Genomic DNA, 20,729 nt, shown 5'->3' with positions numbered 1-20,729 from the left:
GAATAGCTGGTTGTAATGTCCAAACAGGGACTCGCTGGTTAGGAGTGAAAACGAAAGTGATCCATTTGCAGACTTAGAGTTTCACATCTATGTTTTAGGTACTAACTGATAAGTGTTCACTTTTCCTGTTGACGGGATAGGGCAAGTGACAGTACTGACCGTGTGAAATTCCAGATTCAATAAGCAGTACTCATTGGTGACAACTGATGTATTGGGTTGGCCAGCCCAGTAGTAACTTCATCCGTGTAACAGTATGAATTCTGTAAGGAGATGAGATACTAAAATCATGTGAATCTATTCACCACAGCTATTTTTTTTCTAACTATAGAATAATTGTCAGCCAATAAGCCATGCTACTAAAAACTTAGACTCAGGAATTAACTCCTGCTTAGGAAAATTCTTCCTTCTGGCTTATCTTTTGTTTGTGCCCAGAGTCTTGGCCTAGACCTGTCCCCAGCTGTTTTGCTACAAACGCATACTTAAGGTGCAATCTTACCTAAGTCAATAATACACTGTCAGCCATGCAGTCTGTTTTATAGCCAAAGTGATTTATTGAAATACAAAACAAACAAAAAAAGTGAGAGATGCCTAGATCATTTCTTGGAGGCATGTTGAAATCAACCTATGAATCTGGGAGGAAGCATAGAGTCTTACCTTCTATCTGGCTTGGGTGAAGAGTGACTTTAATGCTTTCTATTAAAATACTACAGAGCTAGTTGACCTCGGCAAGTAGTTCCCAATTTTGGCTGCACATTAGAATCACCTGGGGCTTTTACAAAATGACTGCCACCTAGGGCCCCCTCCGGACATGCACGTTTAATTGGCTGGCTGTGCAGCCTGGGCTTTAAAAGCTCCTCAGGTGATTTTAATGGGCAGCCAAGGTTGAGAATCATTTTCTGGGTAGTCCTGAATGGTCTGTGGCAGGATAACCTCGACCCGGTTGTCTTTTGTCATAGGTACATTTATTAGTATCACAGGCATGGCTTGGCGGTTAAAACTTGGCACGGGCCACGGCTCAGGTGGTAAAATAGACCATCCATTTGTCCTCAGAGTCGTTCGGCAGAGAGCTGTTGCCATGCACCCAGTTTTCTCTCTGTACCAAAGCCTGCACAAGTCAGCAAAAGACATTTTCTGAGTCTGCTCCCTAAAATCCTCTTTCCCTTTCATATGTGATTTAAGTGGAGATTTTTAAAACTCTGCTAGCTAAAATAGAGCACTTGAACTTATTAAAAGAGCCAGGCCCAAGCCACCTAGGGTGATTTTTATTTGTAAAATAATCAGGTAGCATTGTTAATGAAGAAATAGAAGGGTTCTTCCTGGTGTGATGGTGATGTAGTTGATTATTTGTCCCTTAGCCTATCTTCTAAGTGGGATTTCAATGTACGGTGACTTTCACTTTTCCATGTTCCTTTGTGAATTAAATGCACTAGCTAAGGCTTAAATATTTCTGAGTTTTACATGAAATGTGAAATGAGTCCTTTTAGCAGCTTTGTTCCAGGATGTCAAAGACTTAACCCAGTAATTCCCAAACAAGTTTTCATATTGTCAATTCATTCACCCACCCAGGTGTAAAATACCTGCCCATGGCAGCCTCAGTGTGGTAATGAGGAGAGGAGGACTGTTTGATTATCCTTTAAAAAATGAGAGCCACCATTCAAACTAATAAACTACCAAGTGATTTCTAATTCATGAAAGAGATTTGTGTTCAAGAGCAAGTTCAAATGTGACGGTCTCATCTGAGAGACTGCTGGCACTGTGGAAACTTTCATTTGTATACTGCCTGCAAATAATCGATTATTTAAATTTCAAATAGGTGGTGTGTTTGAGAAGAAACAAGTGGGTGGAAGGAAAGATTGTAAGTGCAGAGGACTGAATTAGCATCAGACTCTGACATTTCATTAAAATAACATTTAGGCCTCCTGACTTATTTGCTTAGCATGTATATGCTGCAATGTCAGAAATGCCTCCTATGCCTTAGAAGATCTGAGAAGGCTTCCTTTCGTTGGGTGGAATAGAAGAGCAGTAGTAGCCTTTGAGACTTGTCTGCATCCAGAGAGAAGCCCGTTAGGGTTCTCATACTGAGAAACCTTGTAGAGTACTGTGAAATGTTGTTGAACTTTATGCAGATCACATCGCACTGGATTTTAAGATTTAGAGGAAGGAGAGTAGAGGAGGAAAAGGGGAAGTAATTAACAGTAAAGTGTATATATATGAACTTATACTATATTTTACACAAGTAATGAAACAAATTCCCTATCAGGAATTCTCTGTCAGGACTAAGCAGCCAAATTCTTCTGTCCTACTGATTGGCTTGCTGATTCCTCTTAAACCTCTAAGAAATCCTTTCTGAAAGAGCTAAACAGAAACTGGTCTGACTGCAGTTTCACCACCCTGCCCCATTCCCTTACTCACAACAAAAGAAAACATACCCAAACTATAGGCCAAAAAAAAAAGTCTCAGTACGTTAACTTTTCATCCTCTATGGTCTGTGTTCACTGTTGTAGCCTATTGCATTGTTTTGCAATATAATGGCAGAACTTAAATAGATCTGCCACATAAGTCAGGAACCATTGGCTTCTCCTTTAAGAAATCTTAACATCAGAACTCTCAATTTTTGGCTTGTCAGCACAAGTGAGTAAAGGGAGAAGTACGTTGAAAGAACACTTAGGGAATTCCCTGGCCGACCAGTGGTTAGAACTTCATGCTTTCACCGCTGAGGGCCGGGGTTCAATCCCTGGTTGAGAAACTGATAGGATCCTGCAAGCCACTTAGACTTCCTGGCGTCTCATAATTTCAGGTGGGACCCACTTACGCTCTGTGTCTGAGAAGAAAAGACAGAGGGTTCAAAGATAGAAAAGTCAATGTAGTCAAAATGTGGTTTCCTTCAGATGGACATAGTCTCAAAGAATCTGTCCAGCTGTTCTCAATGGTGCTTACACGATGGGTGACAGCTGTCTCCCATCTTCCCGTCCCTGGCACTGTGCCTTCCCACTGGTCACTGTGAAAAGCAGATCACACTGGACTCAGAGGCCAGAATCCAGGACGATTTCCCCCTTCTCATCACTTCTTCATACAGCTAATAATGTAGCATATACTTCTCTTTGGAAAATTCTTGGGTTTGACCCCCCAAGAAATAGTAAAGCATTTAAAGGAAAAGTAAGATTCTGGTGGTAGCTATCAGAGATGACAGGAACATTTTAGCTTCCCCTTGGATGATATTTATTGATAGCAAGGACCAACTATGCCTCCTCATCCTCAGTTTCTAAGGATAGCATAATATTTCTAAGCAACAAAGTTATCTAACATTTTTTTCACAACTCGTTAATCAAGGATTCATATTAAAACCGACAATCAGTTTCTAAAATGTTATCCCTGAAAGGGAATGAGATAGAGTTTTTAACTAGAAGAACCTGGGGTTTTTTTTTCCCTTTGAAAAAACTAACACTTGAGGTTTGTGTCTTTCGTCTGCAATGATTACTCCATAAAGATGTCTCAGAACAGTCAGTGAGCCAAGGCTAGCACTCTCACGCCCCTGAGGGTGCTGGACTGGGTTTGTACATCTTATTTCCTTAGAGAATATTTGTTTTTATTATGCCCTTAACTATAAATACCTATATATAGGAATAGGATTTTCACCCCAGCCTCTTGTAATCATTATCACTTAAGTGTAAACCGCACCTCCCCCTACCCCAACTTTTACTGAAAAAAATGCACTTTAATTCCTAAGGAGAGTGGCTGTTCCTGGCCCCGAAGCCAGATTACTTCAGGAGGAGAGTTGAGGAGGGAGAACCCTAGGCAAACCCTGTGAAATTAACCAAATCCCTTAATGTAAACACACAAGTCAACCATTTTTAAGCTGCCCCCCCACCTCCAGCCAGAGGGCAAAAGAAACAACCAAATGGAAAAGTTCAAAATGCTTACCTTAATTTGAGATGTTTCACTAGGGGATATACCCAATATTTTCTCAGTTACCAAATTATCAGAAACTTGAAGGTGATTTTGTGGGAGGCTGAGACTTTTTTGTTTAAATGAAAAGGCCAAGTGAATCACACAGGCTATAAAATATGATCCTGATTTGTGTCATTTCTAAGTATCAGATTCGTTCTCTCCCTTAATTTGACAGGTGTTCTCAAGTCTCTCCTCCTGTAGATTCTGTCCTTCCCCTGATGACAAGCCAATAGTTCTTGGTGGGGTTGCATGCCTCCTAGAGCCCCAGGAGCCCTGTTGTGTCGGGGGAGGGGGGAGGGCAGGAGGGTGGGCAGAGACTGGGATTGGGGGAGGGAGATTCAGAGAAAGAGTGAAGATATATGGGTTTATATAAACATATTTAAAGCAGTTTAGCAAAAGCTTTCTCGTTGAACAGCTTTAAGAACAATGTGAATGAAATTTAGCAACTTGGTTAGTAATTTGAAAAGTCTATTAATGTATACTTGAAATTCTGTTTGTATAAAAATACATTTTCCTCTTTATTTTAACACTGTGTAAAAGAACATTATGCATGTGAGTGGTTTGAAAATTAAATGATTTAATATTCATATTTGCATCTCTTGTCTCTTCTGTATAGAGATTAATTCTTTTTAAATTTTTGGATTTTTTTTTTTTAGTATTAAGGGATTATCTAGATTTCAAGCTCGCCCTGCCCTCTCAAGATGCCTACTATCTTTCAAGATTAAGTAGTAACATAACTCCCTCCTTCACTTTTCTTGACCCAGATGTGTTCACCAGTAGAGAAATGTTGAAAACCTCGTTATACCAAATGCCCAGCAGCATCTCTATCCATTTCTCCTTTTCTTGCCTTCATTTCAGATTGCAAAATCCATTCATAATTGTCAGATATGGGAATAGTTGTATTTATTTTTACTTGTATTCACAAACCAAAATAGGAAGAAATACAAAGGATAGCATTTTAATTAACACAAGGGTTGGCTACTCTGCCCATGAATATAATAGTGTTCAGAGCAACTTCCCTGATGAGAACCAGGAAGGGCCTGTTGGCGTGGAAGGTCACCCTGTTCAGGTTCAGCGAACGACCAGCGATGCTAATGGCGGTACTTGCTGCAGCTTCACTGCCTTCCTCATTTACCTGAAGGTCAAATGGGAAACACACTGCCACGTTAGCTACTCTGCAGCTCATTACAAGCAGGTACATCATCCATGGACTCAGCAATTCCTCAAAAATGCCATTTATTTTTCAGTTGATACGAGTTAGGTTGGATCCCCTCTGGAACCTTACTTTTAGTCTTTCTTTCATCCACTGAATACTGATGTAAGACTTGTGTTCATCCAAGCCTTGTGCTGAAAGTAAGTGCCAGGGTCCATTCAGATACTCTCTGAACCAGAAATCTGGATGTACACAAAGTTGTCACATTTCTGGCTGGCAATGTTGTACATGATACTGAACTCTATACTAAAAGACTATTGACTCAAAATCAGAGCATGATAGTTGAGACAGTTCCACTCTGGATCATCAAGATCCTAGATAGAACTACTGTAAACAGCCACTCAGGAGTTAGGGCCTGTGAAAAGAGGAGAGTCCTCTGGCTGGATGAGATGAATATTTCTCGGAGTAACAGATTGAAAGGATGGTGTTGGAACTTACTGGTAAGTAGAACTGCCGCAGATCTGGAGGGAGATGGGAGATACCTTTAGAAATTTTGCTTGGGCACCTAGAATGTTACTAAAACTCTGTCCCTGCCTCTAAGGAAAGCATTTCAGACCCCTGAGCTTTGAGAGGACCTGGTAGATGATTTCCCCTTCCTCATTCCTTACCACCTCTCCCTTCTACACATGCTATCTAATTCACGGTCGTTTTAGCACTAAGAGCAGACGAGCTTTTGTAAGCCCAGGGCCCTTTTACTCAAATCAGATTCTGGTTTTCAGTGGCTTCTCAGGAGACAATCAATTAGGGTCCTTGTGTATAGGGTTCCCAAGAGCCATGGAGGAACCTTGCATCATTGTTTAGTGGGCTCAGGTAGACAAAATGAAACTGAACTTTTGCTGCTTCTTGATTGTAACTCTTCCATTATGGGGTCCGTGGAAGAAGATTCTCAGTCATAGTTAAAATCCTGAGGACTCATCTTCTCTTGCAGTCTAAATGTTATTTCTTCCATAATCAATACGGCTTCAGTGTTGTTTTCACTTCCAAAATCATTAATCCAGTATTCATGTAAAATCTTCTGTTCTGACCTCAGTATCTTTTAAGATATATATCTTTCTACTCTTGCTTTGGTCCTACAGGTGTCTATTGCTCTACAGAATATAGTCCCGCATTGAGGATTTTATTGCCTAGCCCATTGCCTTTCTAACCTAACTCCTGCTATCGTGTGACCTAGACAATTAAAATATCTTGGTAGGAAACCCATTCAATACTCTAAACTTCCATTTCTTTCATCTTATTGAACCCAATGAGCATTGCCTTCACTTCAGCAAACCAGTCCATGGCTGCACTTTGAACTTGCCATCTCTCAGAACATCTCGACCTTTGAAATTATAATTACATTATCCTCTCAGTCTGTAACCTTCTGTTTTTTTCAAACTATCACATTTGCTCACTCCCATTACAATTACCCTGGCTTTTTCCTGTCCCTTGATCCTTCCACTTTCCTCCTAATGACATATTTCCCACTGAGCTTGGACTTTGCAACTATATTTACTAGCTCCATGCTCTGAAATCTTTCTCTTCAACCACAATCTCCTCTTTGAGATTCCTAAATTTTATGACCTCTAACATTGGCCTATCACATTTCCCTCATAGCCTGGGTCCCCCAAAGAATGGTCTACATAAGTGGTTCGAAAACCTGGATGCGCATCAGAATTCCTTGAGGAGCTTTGTAAATATACAGATACTCAGACCTTGAGTCAAGCTCTCTAGATAACTAATGCTATTGATCCATAGTTCAGTATTTGTTTGAGAGCCAGAAGTTCTATAGGCTTTACACAGCTCTTACTCCAGTAAAGGTTTCCATGGGCATCTTAGTTGGGGCAACACTGGGTTGAACAATATTGAACCATTTTCTTCACTGTGGAACTGCTCAGACATCAACACTCCAATGTGCATTGATTTTCTGTTAATTTCCCTAGAAGAGGATATACATTTATTTGACCACCTAACTTTTTATTATCTGCAGTATAGTCTAGAGTTCCAGTTTTCTGGAACACATTGTAGGACTCCTTTCTTACTTTCCATTTGCTCTTCAATCATTACAATTAGGATGTGCCCCCACTACACTGTCCAGATGCCTCAGGGAAAAGTCACCGACGATCACTTTTCAGTCTTCTTACTAGATGCTTTCCATTTTCTTAAAACTCCTTCCTGGGTTTCCATGAGCTCATCCTCTCTCATTTCTCCTTTGAAAGACTTTGCTGGCTGCTTTTCCGGTATCACCTTCACCTTAATGTCTGTGTTCCCAGGAGAGGGAGCAGATGGAGGGTAGAACAATTAGACCACGAGGGCTTCAAGTTTGAGTTACGTTGTAGAGGAGGGCACTATAGACTTGGGGTTTGAGGGAACTGGAAACATGCCTTTTATCACAGTTGTCACCTACTGTGCAAACATCTGCTGTCTACACGTAAGAGCCAATGAAGGAATGACTCCAAAGTTACTCATCATATGAGATACTGATGTACCGAATAATAAAGCAGCATGGTAACAAAAAAGCAAGCATAAGAAGAGAGAGCGGAGAGAGTTGTACTTACCTCAAGAAATGCCTTGTGGAATGCATCTGAGACATAGAGGTCGTTTCGACCTTCTGCAACAATACCTAGAAGGAAGACCAGAGAAAGATCTGTGAAATGGGAGAAAGTTGGCTTCAATCCACAGAGAGAAATTCAGTTTGGATTAAGAGGTCCTTTGGGACTTTTAGAAAAATAGAAATCCTGGACCCTCACCTAATGATACCCTCAAAATAAATACACGTTAAAAATAATAAAATACTTTGGGTTTATTCAGCCTGGTTCCTGTGAAGTTAATCTGGTGCTTTAGCTTATGGGGGGTTGGGGGTTGAGGCTGAGGACTCTGTTCTTAAAGAAATGCTCACTCTATCTAGTAGAATTGTCTTTCCTTCCAGGGTGACAACACCTTGAAGAAAGGGTGTGGTTCTGAGACCTAGTTTAAAGACAGCCCATTACACATGAATCCACTTAACTAATGTTGTAAACTTCTTTTTAAAAATGAGATATTTTAATGCATATTTTTCAAGGATGGTGTGTTGGAAGAACCAAACCAACTTAACACTATTATCAGAGAATCACAGCTGGGAAGGCTTGACTGCATCTGTCCATGTTACCTTAGAAAACACAGAAGCCCTTTAGAATATCAGGAAGGGCTATTATATGTCAGCTACACCTCTTTGGTGGGACTCGGATGTCCTTGGCTCTTAATCCTAACTGTCTCTTTGCTCTGAACTCTGGTGGTTTTCAAGTTCCTCTCTACCTGGTCCCACCTCTTCTATGAGTTACAGACTCCAAAGGTTCCAGTGCCAGCTGGGCCCACGGAAATCCAAGAGCCAGCTTCCCCTTGTACACAGGAGAGAACTGATCCCTTGAGAGGGAAGGGATTCCCCTGAGTTGGCAGTAGGACTGGGATTAGAATCCAGGTGTCTGGACTCCCTCTCGTCTACTCCTTCGCCATCTCTTCCACCTTTGGTCAGACGACTCTGAGGGCAGAGAGAAGAGGAAAGCCCTTCCTGCCCTCACCTGGGAGCCGGGACTTCTCAGGACTGAACAGGTCTTCGAGGCCCATGTCTTGCAGCTGCTCCTTCACGCTGAAGCTGTCCTCGATGCGGAAGTGGGGCATGTGGACCACCAGCAGTGTCTCTGTCAGCTCCTCCAGCCACTCCTGCAGCATGTCTGGGGTGAGCTCCTGTTCCACCTTGGCCAGGGGCTTCTCCAGCTTGGGCAGGATGAGCACCATGGTGATGTCATCACCCTTGAAGGGCAACTCGAGCACCTGGGTGCTTTCTGCCACTCTCCGATAGCGGAACTTGCCTTCCTGGTACATCATGGGTACTGAACATGACTCCCCGTCAGCCTTGTAGAACAGCTCCTTCTTTGTGTTCTCGGGACTGAACTTTGACTTCCACAGGCCCTGGAGGAAGACACCAGGTGGGAGAATCACAAAGCAAGAAGACCAGAAACATCCGTAGGAGAATGCTGACATGAAAAACAGTCACAATATTTTGTTACATTATAAAAGTGAAGTCGCTCAGTCGTGTCTGACTCTTTGTGACCCCATGGACTATAGCCTACCAGACTCCTCCATCCATGGAATTTTTCAGGCAAAAGTACTGGAGTGGGTTGCCATTTCCTTCTCCAGGGTATCTTCCTGATTCAGGGATTGAACCCAGGTCTCCCTCACTGCAGACACTTTATCATCTGAGCCACCAGGGACGACCATGGAAGTGCAATTTTTAAGAACAAAGACCTGGAGGGATGTGCATAAAAAGGCTTTTTAATACTGATTGTGTCAGAGTGACAGAATCATGAGTGGGGTTTTTTTTTTCAATGAATTTTCTGTATTTTCTAGATTTTCAGCAATGACTATTTGCTTTTATAACAAGAAAAACATAAAAACAAAAATAACCTACTGGCCTCTTGGCAAATCTCTTCGGGAGTTTAAATCTAATTGCCTTTTGCCTTCTGCCTCCCACCAGCCTCCTTCCCAAAGACCATCCTCCAAAATGCTGGGCTTTCTCCCTGATGAATAAAGCCAGACAAAGGTAGTAACTCCAGGGGGTCATCTGGGAGTCCTGCCAGGCAGAGAGTGAGGCCTGGCCAACTTCCTGTTCAAAGAAGGAAGGGATACAAGATACTGCTTTGACATTTCCAAGTTGTAGTTAGCATTCCTTGTCATCTTCTGGCTCTTTGATTTGGAGACAAGTCACTTAACTCTTTCACTTTGCTTGTAAAATTAGGAGCTGGTTATCCCTAATATTTGTGGGATGCTTATTGTGTGCCAGTCACAGCTCCAGGCATTTTGTATGCATTGACTTAATCCCCTCAGTAACCCTGTGAGGCAGATGTATCACTGTTACCACTTTATAGATGCAGAAACTGGGACACAGAAAGGTCTTAAGTAACTCGCTCAAGTTTGCAGCCAGAAGTGGAAGAGTCAGAATTTAAACTAAGTAATCTGTCTGAGCAGCTCAAGTTCTTATTTGTGATGTCATGAGAATCAGGAGGCAAAGTGTTTCATAAACTGCAAAGGGCAGTCAGTACACATTGTAGAAATGCAACCTACTGCATTCTTGGCATGAGGGAACCCCCAAGCAACAAAGCAATTGGCAACAGCAGTGACAGGCGAACCCCCCGGCCCAGTCGGGGAGAAGGACACATCTAGAGCGTGACCCGTGAGGGCACAGTTCAAGCTGCGTTAAGCCGGTGGGCCTCCTGAGTGTCAGTGCTCTGTGTATTCCCACCACCCTCTCCCCTCATCCTTTTTCCTAAAGGTAATCAAGTTGGAACAATCTTCAGAACTTGACTCTCTGAGAAAGACAAAGCCATCTGCATGATCATGTCATAAGGCCTCTGCAAAATTTGCGATTAGTCTGGTAAAAGGAGGTTCAGAAGCTTCAGGCAAGAGGAATTTTGAGGTGCTACAGAAGCTGCTCTGGATGATGGAGAAAGCCTCATCACTGAGGACTGTCTACAGACTCTGCCATTTTGTTCCAGATTTCAAAATGAAGTTAATTGGACAGAAGAAATCATCACGTACTTATGAGAATTTATTACCATGCACACCTTGCTGTTGAGCATGCTGGTCTATGAATGTGTACACTCTGCCTTCGGCCCAGAGACATTACCAGGCCCCCTTTGAACCTCAGTTCAGCAACCACAGCCCTAGACATGACTCTAGACTCACCAGATTTGTATTTATGCCCAGACCACGCATGTACTATTTCTCAAAATGATCTGCCTACACATGCCCAATGGTATGAAGGAGAGTGAGCTGGAGGGAAATACGTCATCCCTGAGGTCTCTCCAGGGTCATTTTATTTTATTCTTTTGCATTTATTTTTTAAAAATATATTTATTTTTAATTGGAGGATAATTGCTTTACAATATTGTGTTAGTTTCTGCCATACATCAACACGAATCAGCCGTAAGTATACATATGTCCCCTCCCTCTTGAGCCTCCCTCCAGTGCCATTTTTGAGTACCTTGAAGTAAATGGTGTTGACTAGCACCAGGACAGTGAACTCATCGATGCCTTGTGGGGGAATGACATCAGTGATACGCCCTTCAGTCTTATTGGATATCCATTGGTTGATAGTCAATCTGGACTGCTCTGCATTTCCCTGAGGAGAACAGGAAACAAACCTACCCATCTGTGCTATTCAATTGGCTTCTCCGTCTCCCCATGCAGAATTTTATTTAGTCTATCATCCCTCCACTCTTTCCCACCATTTTGTTAAATCATCACTCTAACCCAGATTGGAGAAACCACACATATCTAGCATACTGTTGTGGATTTTCCATAGAGTTAATAAATATTAACAGAAGAAAGAGAGAAAGGAAAGAAAAAGAGGCAGAAATAAAGAAACAGAAGAAGAGAAAAATCATCTGGAAAAAGAAAACAAAATATTATCTTCATGACTTTGGAAACCTGAACTGTTATGAGTATTCATGAGATGTGTTCTCTGGGAAGCCAAGGAGTGATGCAGGTGGTGCAGAGGGCCCAGGAGAGATGCCCGTGTGATCCAAAAAGTTTGAGAAATACCTTTTGAATAAAATCAGTAGACTTCTTTGTTGCAGGACTTTTTTTTTTTTTTTAAGTAAGTCTGTTTATTGAAAGGATCTGAAAATAGTAATAACGCTTTCAACATTTAACAAACTTTCAAGGTAGTAGTAAGATGAGACATTAAAAATTTACTTCAAAAACCCCAACTTTCCTAGGTCATTCCCTGTCATGCTTTAGGAGAAATTGGTCTACAATTGCTCTGTTGTGTGAACGAGTGACCACGTTCTGAACGCCACACTGTTACAGGATTTTTATAACTTTTTCAGAGGAGCCTCTGCAATCCATAGATAGCACTGATTTCTCAGGTTTCAAATAAGAATACATATCCCATGGGCTCTGACTTAAAACACCTCTTCCTGCCTTCAATTAGCATAGCAGTGTTCATTAGGATCCTGCTTCCTTGTCTCTTTAACTTCTGAGTGGAGAGGAAGAACTCTGAGGTCTGGGATGACATCTGGAACTCACCTTGAAGTCCAGGGGCTGGAGCTTGGCCCCATATACCACCTCACTGATGTCCTGGTAGGTCTCATTGAAGGTAATGGATTTGTCTCCAAAAAGACGGTTGGCCGATACCAACTCAGAGGATTTATTGGCTTTTCGATAGAGTCGGCAGTTCAGTTTGGCAAAGAAAAAGTGGATCTGATCAGAAGTTTTCTCAGAGATGGTATCAAACTTAAAAACCTGTAGAAGCCAAAAGAAAATAGTGGTGGGTCTGGTGGGACAGCCTGGCTCACACGGTCAGTGAGCATCGTGCCAGTCAGCCCCTGACCAGCAGTCATCAAGCACAGTGCCTGGCACAGCATAAACATTCAACTCATGCTTTCTAAAGGAATAAATGGAAAAAAGAAGAAGAAAGGGGGGGCTTCCCTGATGGTCTAGTGGTTAAGAATCTGCCCACCAATGCAGGGGACGTGTGTTTGATCCCTGGTCTAGGAAGATTCCACAGGCTGTGGGTTAGCTAAGCCCATGAGCCACAACTACTGAGCCTGTGTACTGCAGCTGCTGAAGCCAGTGAGCCCCAGAGCCCATGCACTGCAACAAGAGAAGTTGCCACAGTGAAAAGCCCGAGCTCCACAACGGAAGAGTATCACCCTCTCTGGGCAGCTAGAGAAAAACCCATGCAGCGACAAAGACCCAGCACAGCCATAAAAAAAAAAAAAGGGCGGGGGGGGGGGGCGGTTAGGAAGGAGAGAGAGAAAAAGAAACACAAAGAGCTGGGGATACTACCCAAAGTCTCTAAAGGGTGCTTAAGCACATGGATGTTCTCTTGGGAGTTCCAGCAAGAAGTTGGGCAGAAGGGCTTTGAGTTGTACCTCCATCAACTGCTTGAGTGTGTTGTTACAGGCACCCAGCTTGGTCATAGCAAAAGCTGTGGAGATACTCAGGGGTGACAGGAAAATGTTGTCATTGTCATTCTTGGAGTCTGCCAGATGCTGATAGAAGGCCGTGGCAAAGTGGGAATTGGCCTTGGACAGTTCCCAGACCCGCCGGTTGGTGGCCCCAGGGATCTTCTGCTCTGAGCCCTCTCCCTCAGTTGCCTTCTTCTCTGGGGAACGGTAAATACACATGGGATTCACAGGAACGTCCCGAGGTTTGGCTGTGCAGATGTCCTCCACAGGGCCCCGATGACAGGTCACACAGCCCCAGAGGCCAATAAGCAGCAAAGGGAGAAGACGTATGCTCCTATAGGGGGGCAGAAAGCCGAGTTAAGCTAGGCTGAGAAATCCCCTCCCCACTGTCCACCACAGATTTACCCTGGTAGATCACTAGCCCACACTGTGTGGCCAGAAGGAGGACCAACACCTTTGAAAAGTACAAGGGCCCAGGACAAGTTCAGTCCTGGACTCCTTACCCTGGGCACAGTCCTGTTGAAATTAGAGTCAACTGTTGGAATAACGATGTTATTAGAAGTCTTGTGTGCTCAAGGCCTCATGCTGGAAGAAATAAGGAATGGGAAGCTTCGAACTGGTGAACTGGACCATGCATACATGAAAAATGGCAGGGAATTTTAGTGCCCAGTGCCAACCGACCCAAGTCAGTTAACAGAAGCTATTTAGGGAAGGGATTTTAACCTGGATGTTAAAGGACTGGGAAGACTTTGATTTACAGCAACACCAGAGGGCTAAGAAGGAATGCCTGGGGCAAAACTACAATGTCTGTGCTGAAAACTCTGAAATCTCTAGCTCCAGTCCTAATCTTTCCACTGAGGATGTCCTCTTGATCCCTTAGTGAAATACAAATAAACTGAACTTGTCTCTCACCCATACACCTGCTTCTCCTATGTCCCCCAGCTCAGCAAATGGGACCTTCAGGTACCCTCTCATCCAATCTAGGGACCTGAGAGCCATCGAGGATTTCTCCCTCTCTCCCTTCTCAATAGTCAGACCCTAGATTCTATGCATTCTGTTTTCTTGTTCTCTCACTGCCTTAGAGCAGGTCTTCATCATTTTCTGTTGCCTGGAAATTTAAGTAACTTCCAAAGTGTGTTCACTAAAGTAAATAAAACCAGTCTTTAAAAAAAAAAGATATCATGAAATTGACAAACTAGGAAAATCGGGACACCCAATTAAGTAAACAAAGTGATAAACTCTATTATAGTGTTTTTATAGATAAGACATGAGGGGCCAGACACTTCCTCTGGTTGACTTGGGGCCCTTGGCCTACAGAAGGGAGTCTGTACACACGTACTGACTCTTCACAATCTTCCCGCAGCAGAAAAAGACAAGACATGTAGGTAGTGTAGAAAGGACTCGCCAGAGTAGTCTTCCAGACAAGTGTGGGGCTGGCTGGAAGCTGGGGGCAGCTGAGGGGTACTTGGTTTTTTGCATGATCTGAAGTCAACCCTGAAGTCTTTTTAAGAACAGAGGCACTGAGTGGGGAGCGGAGGTGCTGAGGGAGCTGTGGAAGACAGGGTGAGGAAGCGGGGAGAAACTTGCCATTCATCATCTCCCCAGCTGGCTTGCCTCTATTTCCCGTATTGTCCCTCAGCTACCTTTAGAAATACAAGCGGAGGCTTAGGGGGCCCTGGGAGCTCTGTTAAGCACAAAGAAAAACCAAGGTGATCAAGCCAGAGCCTCACTTTTAGCTTCCTGTTAAAAAAAAAAAAAAGGAAGGAATGTGTATGATGTTAAGAGATGTGATCCTTTGTCAAAGGTCACTGAGACCTTGGGAGGGAATGGGGGTTGTGACAGGAAAGTGGGGGGCAGGGCGGAATTGGGTGGAAGGAGGAGCACAAAGCGAGTTAGGAGGTCCTCAGGCATTACATTTTCCCTCTTTCCAGATAATACGGCAGGCCCAGCGCCTCCCCTTGGAGTGTCTCCTGGGCTGCTGTGAGGGCTGCCACAGAGCAGCGTCTCTTCTGAGGGAACACATCCCCGTTTCTTGGGTTGGGAATCCAAGGTGTGGCTTAGAGAAAGACCTTATCCCAAGAACCAAGCGGGAGGGAGGGTACTCAGGATGACGTCTTCCAAACAAGTCATTCATTATAACTACCAGGGAGAGAGGGCCCGGTCTACTTGAAGGTGTCCAGGTCACCTCAGCGAGTCCCTCAGAGGTCAGGAAACCCAGTGAGGGAATGCGGAGGGAAAGCCCCCCCCCTCTTACCTTTTCCCAGTGGTGACGGTTCCTATCCCATTGGAAATCATGGTCGCTAATCTTCCACAGGTCTGAGCGAGTGGAGATAGTGTGGTCTGAGGCAATCCCTCTGGACTGGTTCTTTCCTCTACATCTGACTGGGGTTCCAGAGGCTAGGGTGGGGGATGGAGCTGGTGAGGAGGGGAGGCCCGAGGTCAAAGGCTGATGACCAGCTCCCAAGGTTAAGCAAAGTGTGGAGCCTAGTGTTGGTTAATTAGTAGAGAAGTTTTAAAGTTCAGTCAGATCCAGAGAAAAAGGCCCACCTTTCTTACTCTTTTCATCTTTACAGAAAAGGAAAAGGACACGTTCATAAAACTTTATCAGAAAATACCTGACAGATGAGAACTCTGTCTGCAGGAATTTTTTTTTTTTCCTGGTTAACCAAACTGGGAAGTAGAAAATAGTACATATTCTATATAAATAAAATAGTATTACTGTATGAGCCACCAGAGAAGTCCCAAGAATACTGGTTGCCATTCCCTTCTCCAGGGGATCTTCCTGACCCAGGGATTGAACCCAGGTCTCTGGCACTGGAGGCAGATTCTTTACCATCTGAGCCACCAGGGAAGCCCAGTATATAACTAGCCAAGTTGAATGTCCAGAAAATTCTAGCTTTCTACCTCTGAGTGCAATCCCCTCTTTCTCATAGCTTTTTAAGGAGACAGAATAAAAGAGAGCTGATGTTATCTAATCAGAGGGGAGAGAAGAGAAATATTTTGAAACAGGCGCTACCTTCAGGCCTCTGAGAGACCATGTGCCTGTGACCCAGACAGGCTACACCTTTGTGTAAAATGGCCTCATTCCCCATTCAGCCTTGAAGTGCTTCGAGAGGGACACAATAGCAGGGGCCTCAGGGTGCTGCCGCAGACATTTCTTAAGGTGGAGGAGCTGAGTGAGGAATACTTAGAAAAATTCTATTGGGGGATTGGGAGACAGTGTGGGGCAGGTGAAAAACAAGCTTGCAACTGCTGAAATACTTCTAAAAAGCAAACAGAATGAATTATATTTATGTATACTGTTAATTTTACTTAGTTTAGTAACTGGGGAGATGAAGTCAAATTAGTGGAGGTAAAGGGCAAGGTTTATATTTATTTCCCTCTTCCTAAATAAACCAAAAACAGTATCACAAGGATTGCTACAACTGTATTCACAGGATATAAGCCACCTTCTGTGTGATTGAAGACAGGTATTAAGTTGGTATTGTCAGGCATTCTAAAGAGTTCTCTATTCATTAGACAGGAGAAACCTCTACCTAGACTGCAGTTGTGTCTAATTTATTTTTAAACTTTTTTGGCCACACCCTGTGGCATGTGGGATCTTAGTTCAGGACTCGGGATTGAACTTGCACTCCTCGCATTGGAAGGCAGAGTCTATTCCCTAGACCACTGGGGAAGTCCCTATGTCTAAGTCTTGGCTGACTTAGACTCTGGACACGATGAGGGCCTCTGTGTATGGTATGAACGGTTACAAGGAACAGTCCTAAAAAGCCCAGAACGGTCAGAGTTTCTTGTCACTACAGATTAAAGGCAATTGGAAAGTCTCCCGTTCAACCACTTGTCCTCAGCGAACATAGGAGCACTACCTAGATAGCAGGCACTGTTGTAGAGGCTGGGAGCTCCAGCCAGGAAGACATGCAGCGATCACAGAAAGAACAAATATATAAAAAATAAACCTGGGACTTTCCTTCCGGTGGCTAAGATTCCGTGTTCCAAATGCAGGGGGCCTGGGTTCAATCCCTGGTCAGGGAAATAGATCTCACATGCCGCAACTAAAGATTTAGCATGCTGCAACAAAGACCCCACACTGCCAAATAAAATAAAATAAACTTAAAAAAAAAATAAAATCTGTAACATGTTGTGTGTGCTTAGTTGCTCAGTCATGTCCCACTCTTTGCAACCCCATTGACTGTAGCCTGCCAGGCTACTCTGTCCATGGGGATTCCCCAGGAAAGAATACTGGATTGGGTTGCCATGCCCTCCTACAGGGGATCTTCCCAACCCAGGGATCAAACCCAGGTCTCCCACACTGCTGGCAGGTCTTCCACATTGCTGGCAGATTCTTTACCATCTGAGCTACCAGGGAAGCCCATGTCATGTCCGACTCTTTTCAACCTCATGGACTGTAGCCTACAAGGCTTCTGTCCATGGGATTTTCCAGGCAAGAATACTGGAGTGAGTTGCCATTTCCTTCTCCAGGAGATCTTCCCGACCCAGGAACTGAACCCAGGTCTCCCGCATTGTAGGCAGACGCTTTACTGTCTGAGCCACCAGGGAAGTCCATAATAAGGGTTACAGAGGAAAATACAACAGGGCAAGGGAGTAGAAAGTGATGAGAGGAGATAGGGACCTTATTGTAGAACGGGTGGTAGGAAAGTCCTCCCTAATGAACTAACATTAAGGAAACAGAATGAAGTTGGGGTGGGGGGAGGAGGAACCACACAGTACTTTTAGGAAGAGCTTTCCACATAGAAGAAACAGGAGATAACAAACATCCTGACATGGAATATGCAATTCAGACCTATTGTTCCAGCTTGTAGAAGTTGTGAGACTTATGCCTTGGAGGAAGGCAGACGAAGAGATGGAGCACAAGGGGTGAAGGGGGTCTGGTGAACATCTATGGGAAAAGAGATGAGGATGCAGATACCATTTGATCAGGTAATGAAGAACTATACATCAGCAACTGGGTTTAATATGTTCATTCATTCATTGAGTCATATGCTCATTTAACTAACATGTGTTTAATAAATGGCTATAGGTACCAGGCATGGTTGGTGCTGGGCCTGGGGATATGAAGATGACTTTGCTCTCCAGGAGCTCCATGCTTCACAGTAGACCCCAGACATGAAGATAAACATGCCCATCAATGCTACTGGTCATCTGACTAAAGCTGGGGCAGGAGAGGAGAAGATCAGGAGGTGATAATAGTGTAAGAAATTTCCAAGACTAAGATACAAAGTCTTTTTATTTTAAAATAATTCTAAAGTAACAAAATAGTTGCAAAAGTAATACAAAATATTCTTGTACATCCTTTACCCAGATTCCCCAAATATTCACACTGTTCTCATCTTACATTTGCTTTCTGTTGTTTCATACCCCTCTCTTCCTCACTCTCTCTGACTCCCCATCTCTATATTATATTTTCTGTATTGTTTTAGAATAATTTGCAGATATAAATGCCCTTTTACCCTTATATAGAGTGAGGTTCCTAAAAACAAGAACATCTCTTTATATGATCACAGTATAAAAGACACAAGATTGACAGTAATATAGTACCATTTTCAAATCCATAAATCTTATTCTAAATTTGCCAAATGTCCCACTAATATTCTATATTCTTTATAGCAAGTGGTTCTCAAAATTTGGGGTCTTAGGATCTCTTTTTAGTTTTGCTAAATTACATTTAAACATAATTATTTAAATAATACATACATAAAATAATTTTAATTTCATGCATACATTGAAAGGTTTGCATGGGGAAACTCCCAGGATCACACTTTGGGAAACGTTACTTTTCAGGTGCTGAAAGTCCCTGCCCCACCACCACCCGTCCAGGTCCAGGGTCACACACTGCATTTAATTGTCATGCTTCTTTGGTCTCCTCTAGTTTGAAACAGTTGCTCTCTTTTCCTTCTTTCATGACTGTGGAATTTTTTAGAGTACAGGCCAGTTATTTTTGAAGAATGTCTTTCAATTTGAGTATATCTGAGGAAAAGGGGACAACAGAGGATGAGATGGCTGGATGGCATCACCGACTCGATGGATGTAAGTTTGAGTGAACTCCGGGAGTTGGTGATGGACAGGGAGGCCTGGCGTGCTGCAATTCATGGGGTCGCAAAGAGTCGGACATGACTGAGCGACTGAACTGAACTGAGGTTTCTTCAGGATTTGATTCAAGTTACACTTTTTTTTTTTGGTAGGAATACTAAAGAAATAATATTGTGTCATTCTCAGTGCATCTTTCAGGAGGCACGAGGTATCAATTGATCCCATTAATTGGGATAATTCATGTCAGTTTTGATCACTTAAATAAGATCAGGACTGTAAAATTATAACATTTCCCTTTTGATTAAGTAAGTATCCTGTAAGAAGATACCTTGAGGACATGACACATTATTTTTCATCAAACTGTCACATGCTAATTTTAGCATTCCTCAGTGGTTCTTCTGTAAAACTTTTAAAGCACTTTTCCTAATTCCCATCTGATTCCCTAAAAAGAAATATCATTGAAACCATTAGAATTCAGACATCAACTAAAGTTAGACAATACATTCTCTTGCTAGGGTGTGAGGAAAATGCACTGTCACTCACTGCTGGTGGCAATGCAGACTGCTATAACCCTTTGAAGGAAAATTTGGCAATACTAACATTACAAATGAGTTTACCCTTTGAGCTGGAAATTCTACCTCAGGAAGTGTATCCTACAGATATATCTGCATGGGTATAAGTAAGGTTACCAGTTATAACTTGATTTGCAATAGCAAAAGATTAGAAACAACTTCCACCTATAGCAAACTAGTTAAACCAACATACATCTCCACAATGGAAAACTATGCCACTGTCAAAAAGGAGGCTCTTTTCTATGTGCTGATACGCAAGGGTTTCTAGGACCACTAAGTAGAAAGAGCAGTGCTTAGAGCAGTGCTTAGAGTGTGCTACCTTTCATATCACAACTTGGGGTTGATAGGGGTAGGTGTCAACAGACAAGGGTGGTAGTGAGATTTGTCAATATGAATCTTAATTAATTTTCTATTTTTGAACATGTCAATGCATCATTTAGTCAAGACAGTATGGACTTTGTGAGCAACAGGGCGTCAGTGTTGTATTCCACAGAGGCTTGGGGAGACAGGGGTATAAGGGCATGACGTGAAAGTGGTGGCAGCACCAAAGAGAAACTAGAAGCAGCTTGAGCCCCTGGCTGGTGACAGAGAAAAGAGAATGAGAGTAGCCAAGGTCAGTGTCTACAGGTGGAACTGAGGTGTTTAGGTGTGCTCTGCCTGGAAGATAATTTCTAATGACTGTATCATATTTCATTGTCTAGAATTTTAACCATTGCTTCACAGTGGCTTAAGTCAAAATCTTTAAATGAGATAATAATACTATGTGCCATTTACTACATACCAGGATCTATGCTGAGTGCTTTATAGGCATTTGCTTCTACAATTCTCTTGTCAGCTCTACCAGGAATATATTATGCCCAGTTTACAGATAAAGCAACTACTATTTACAAGGGTTAAAGACTTGCCCCAAATTACAAAGCTGGCAAAGCAGATTCAAACCCTTGTCTGCCTGCCTCACAGGTCTTGGGCTCCTACAGGACAGCTATCAAGAAAATGTCCAGGGACTTCCCTGGTGGCACAGTG

At 43.0% G+C, this 20,729-nt stretch overlaps 1 protein-coding gene across 1 annotated transcript; it reads right to left on the bottom strand.

Moving 5' to 3' along the window:
* Positions 1-527: 527 nt before the first annotated feature.
* SERPINC1 (serpin family C member 1) lies at positions 528-15,464 on the bottom strand. Its single transcript, XM_040263964.1, has 7 exons — positions 15,341-15,464; positions 13,051-13,420; positions 12,203-12,418; positions 11,157-11,294; positions 8,695-9,085; positions 7,696-7,760; positions 528-5,083 (listed from the first exon to the last, which is right to left on the bottom strand). The coding sequence occupies exons 1-7, from the start codon at positions 15,379-15,381 to the stop codon at positions 4,907-4,909; spliced, it is 1,398 nt and encodes a 465-aa protein (XP_040119898.1). The 5' UTR covers positions 15,382-15,464; the 3' UTR covers positions 528-4,906.
* Between the last annotated feature and the right edge of the window lie 5,265 nt (positions 15,465-20,729).

Source organism: Oryx dammah, unplaced genomic scaffold, assembly GCF_014754425.2.
Source record: "Oryx dammah isolate SB20612 unplaced genomic scaffold, SCBI_Odam_1.1 HiC_scaffold_21, whole genome shotgun sequence".
In the NCBI taxonomy this organism is placed as follows: Eukaryota; Metazoa; Chordata; class Mammalia; order Artiodactyla; family Bovidae; genus Oryx; species Oryx dammah.
The sequence above is the reverse complement of the archived record's forward strand: the minus strand, read 5'-3'. Positions and strand labels throughout refer to the sequence as shown.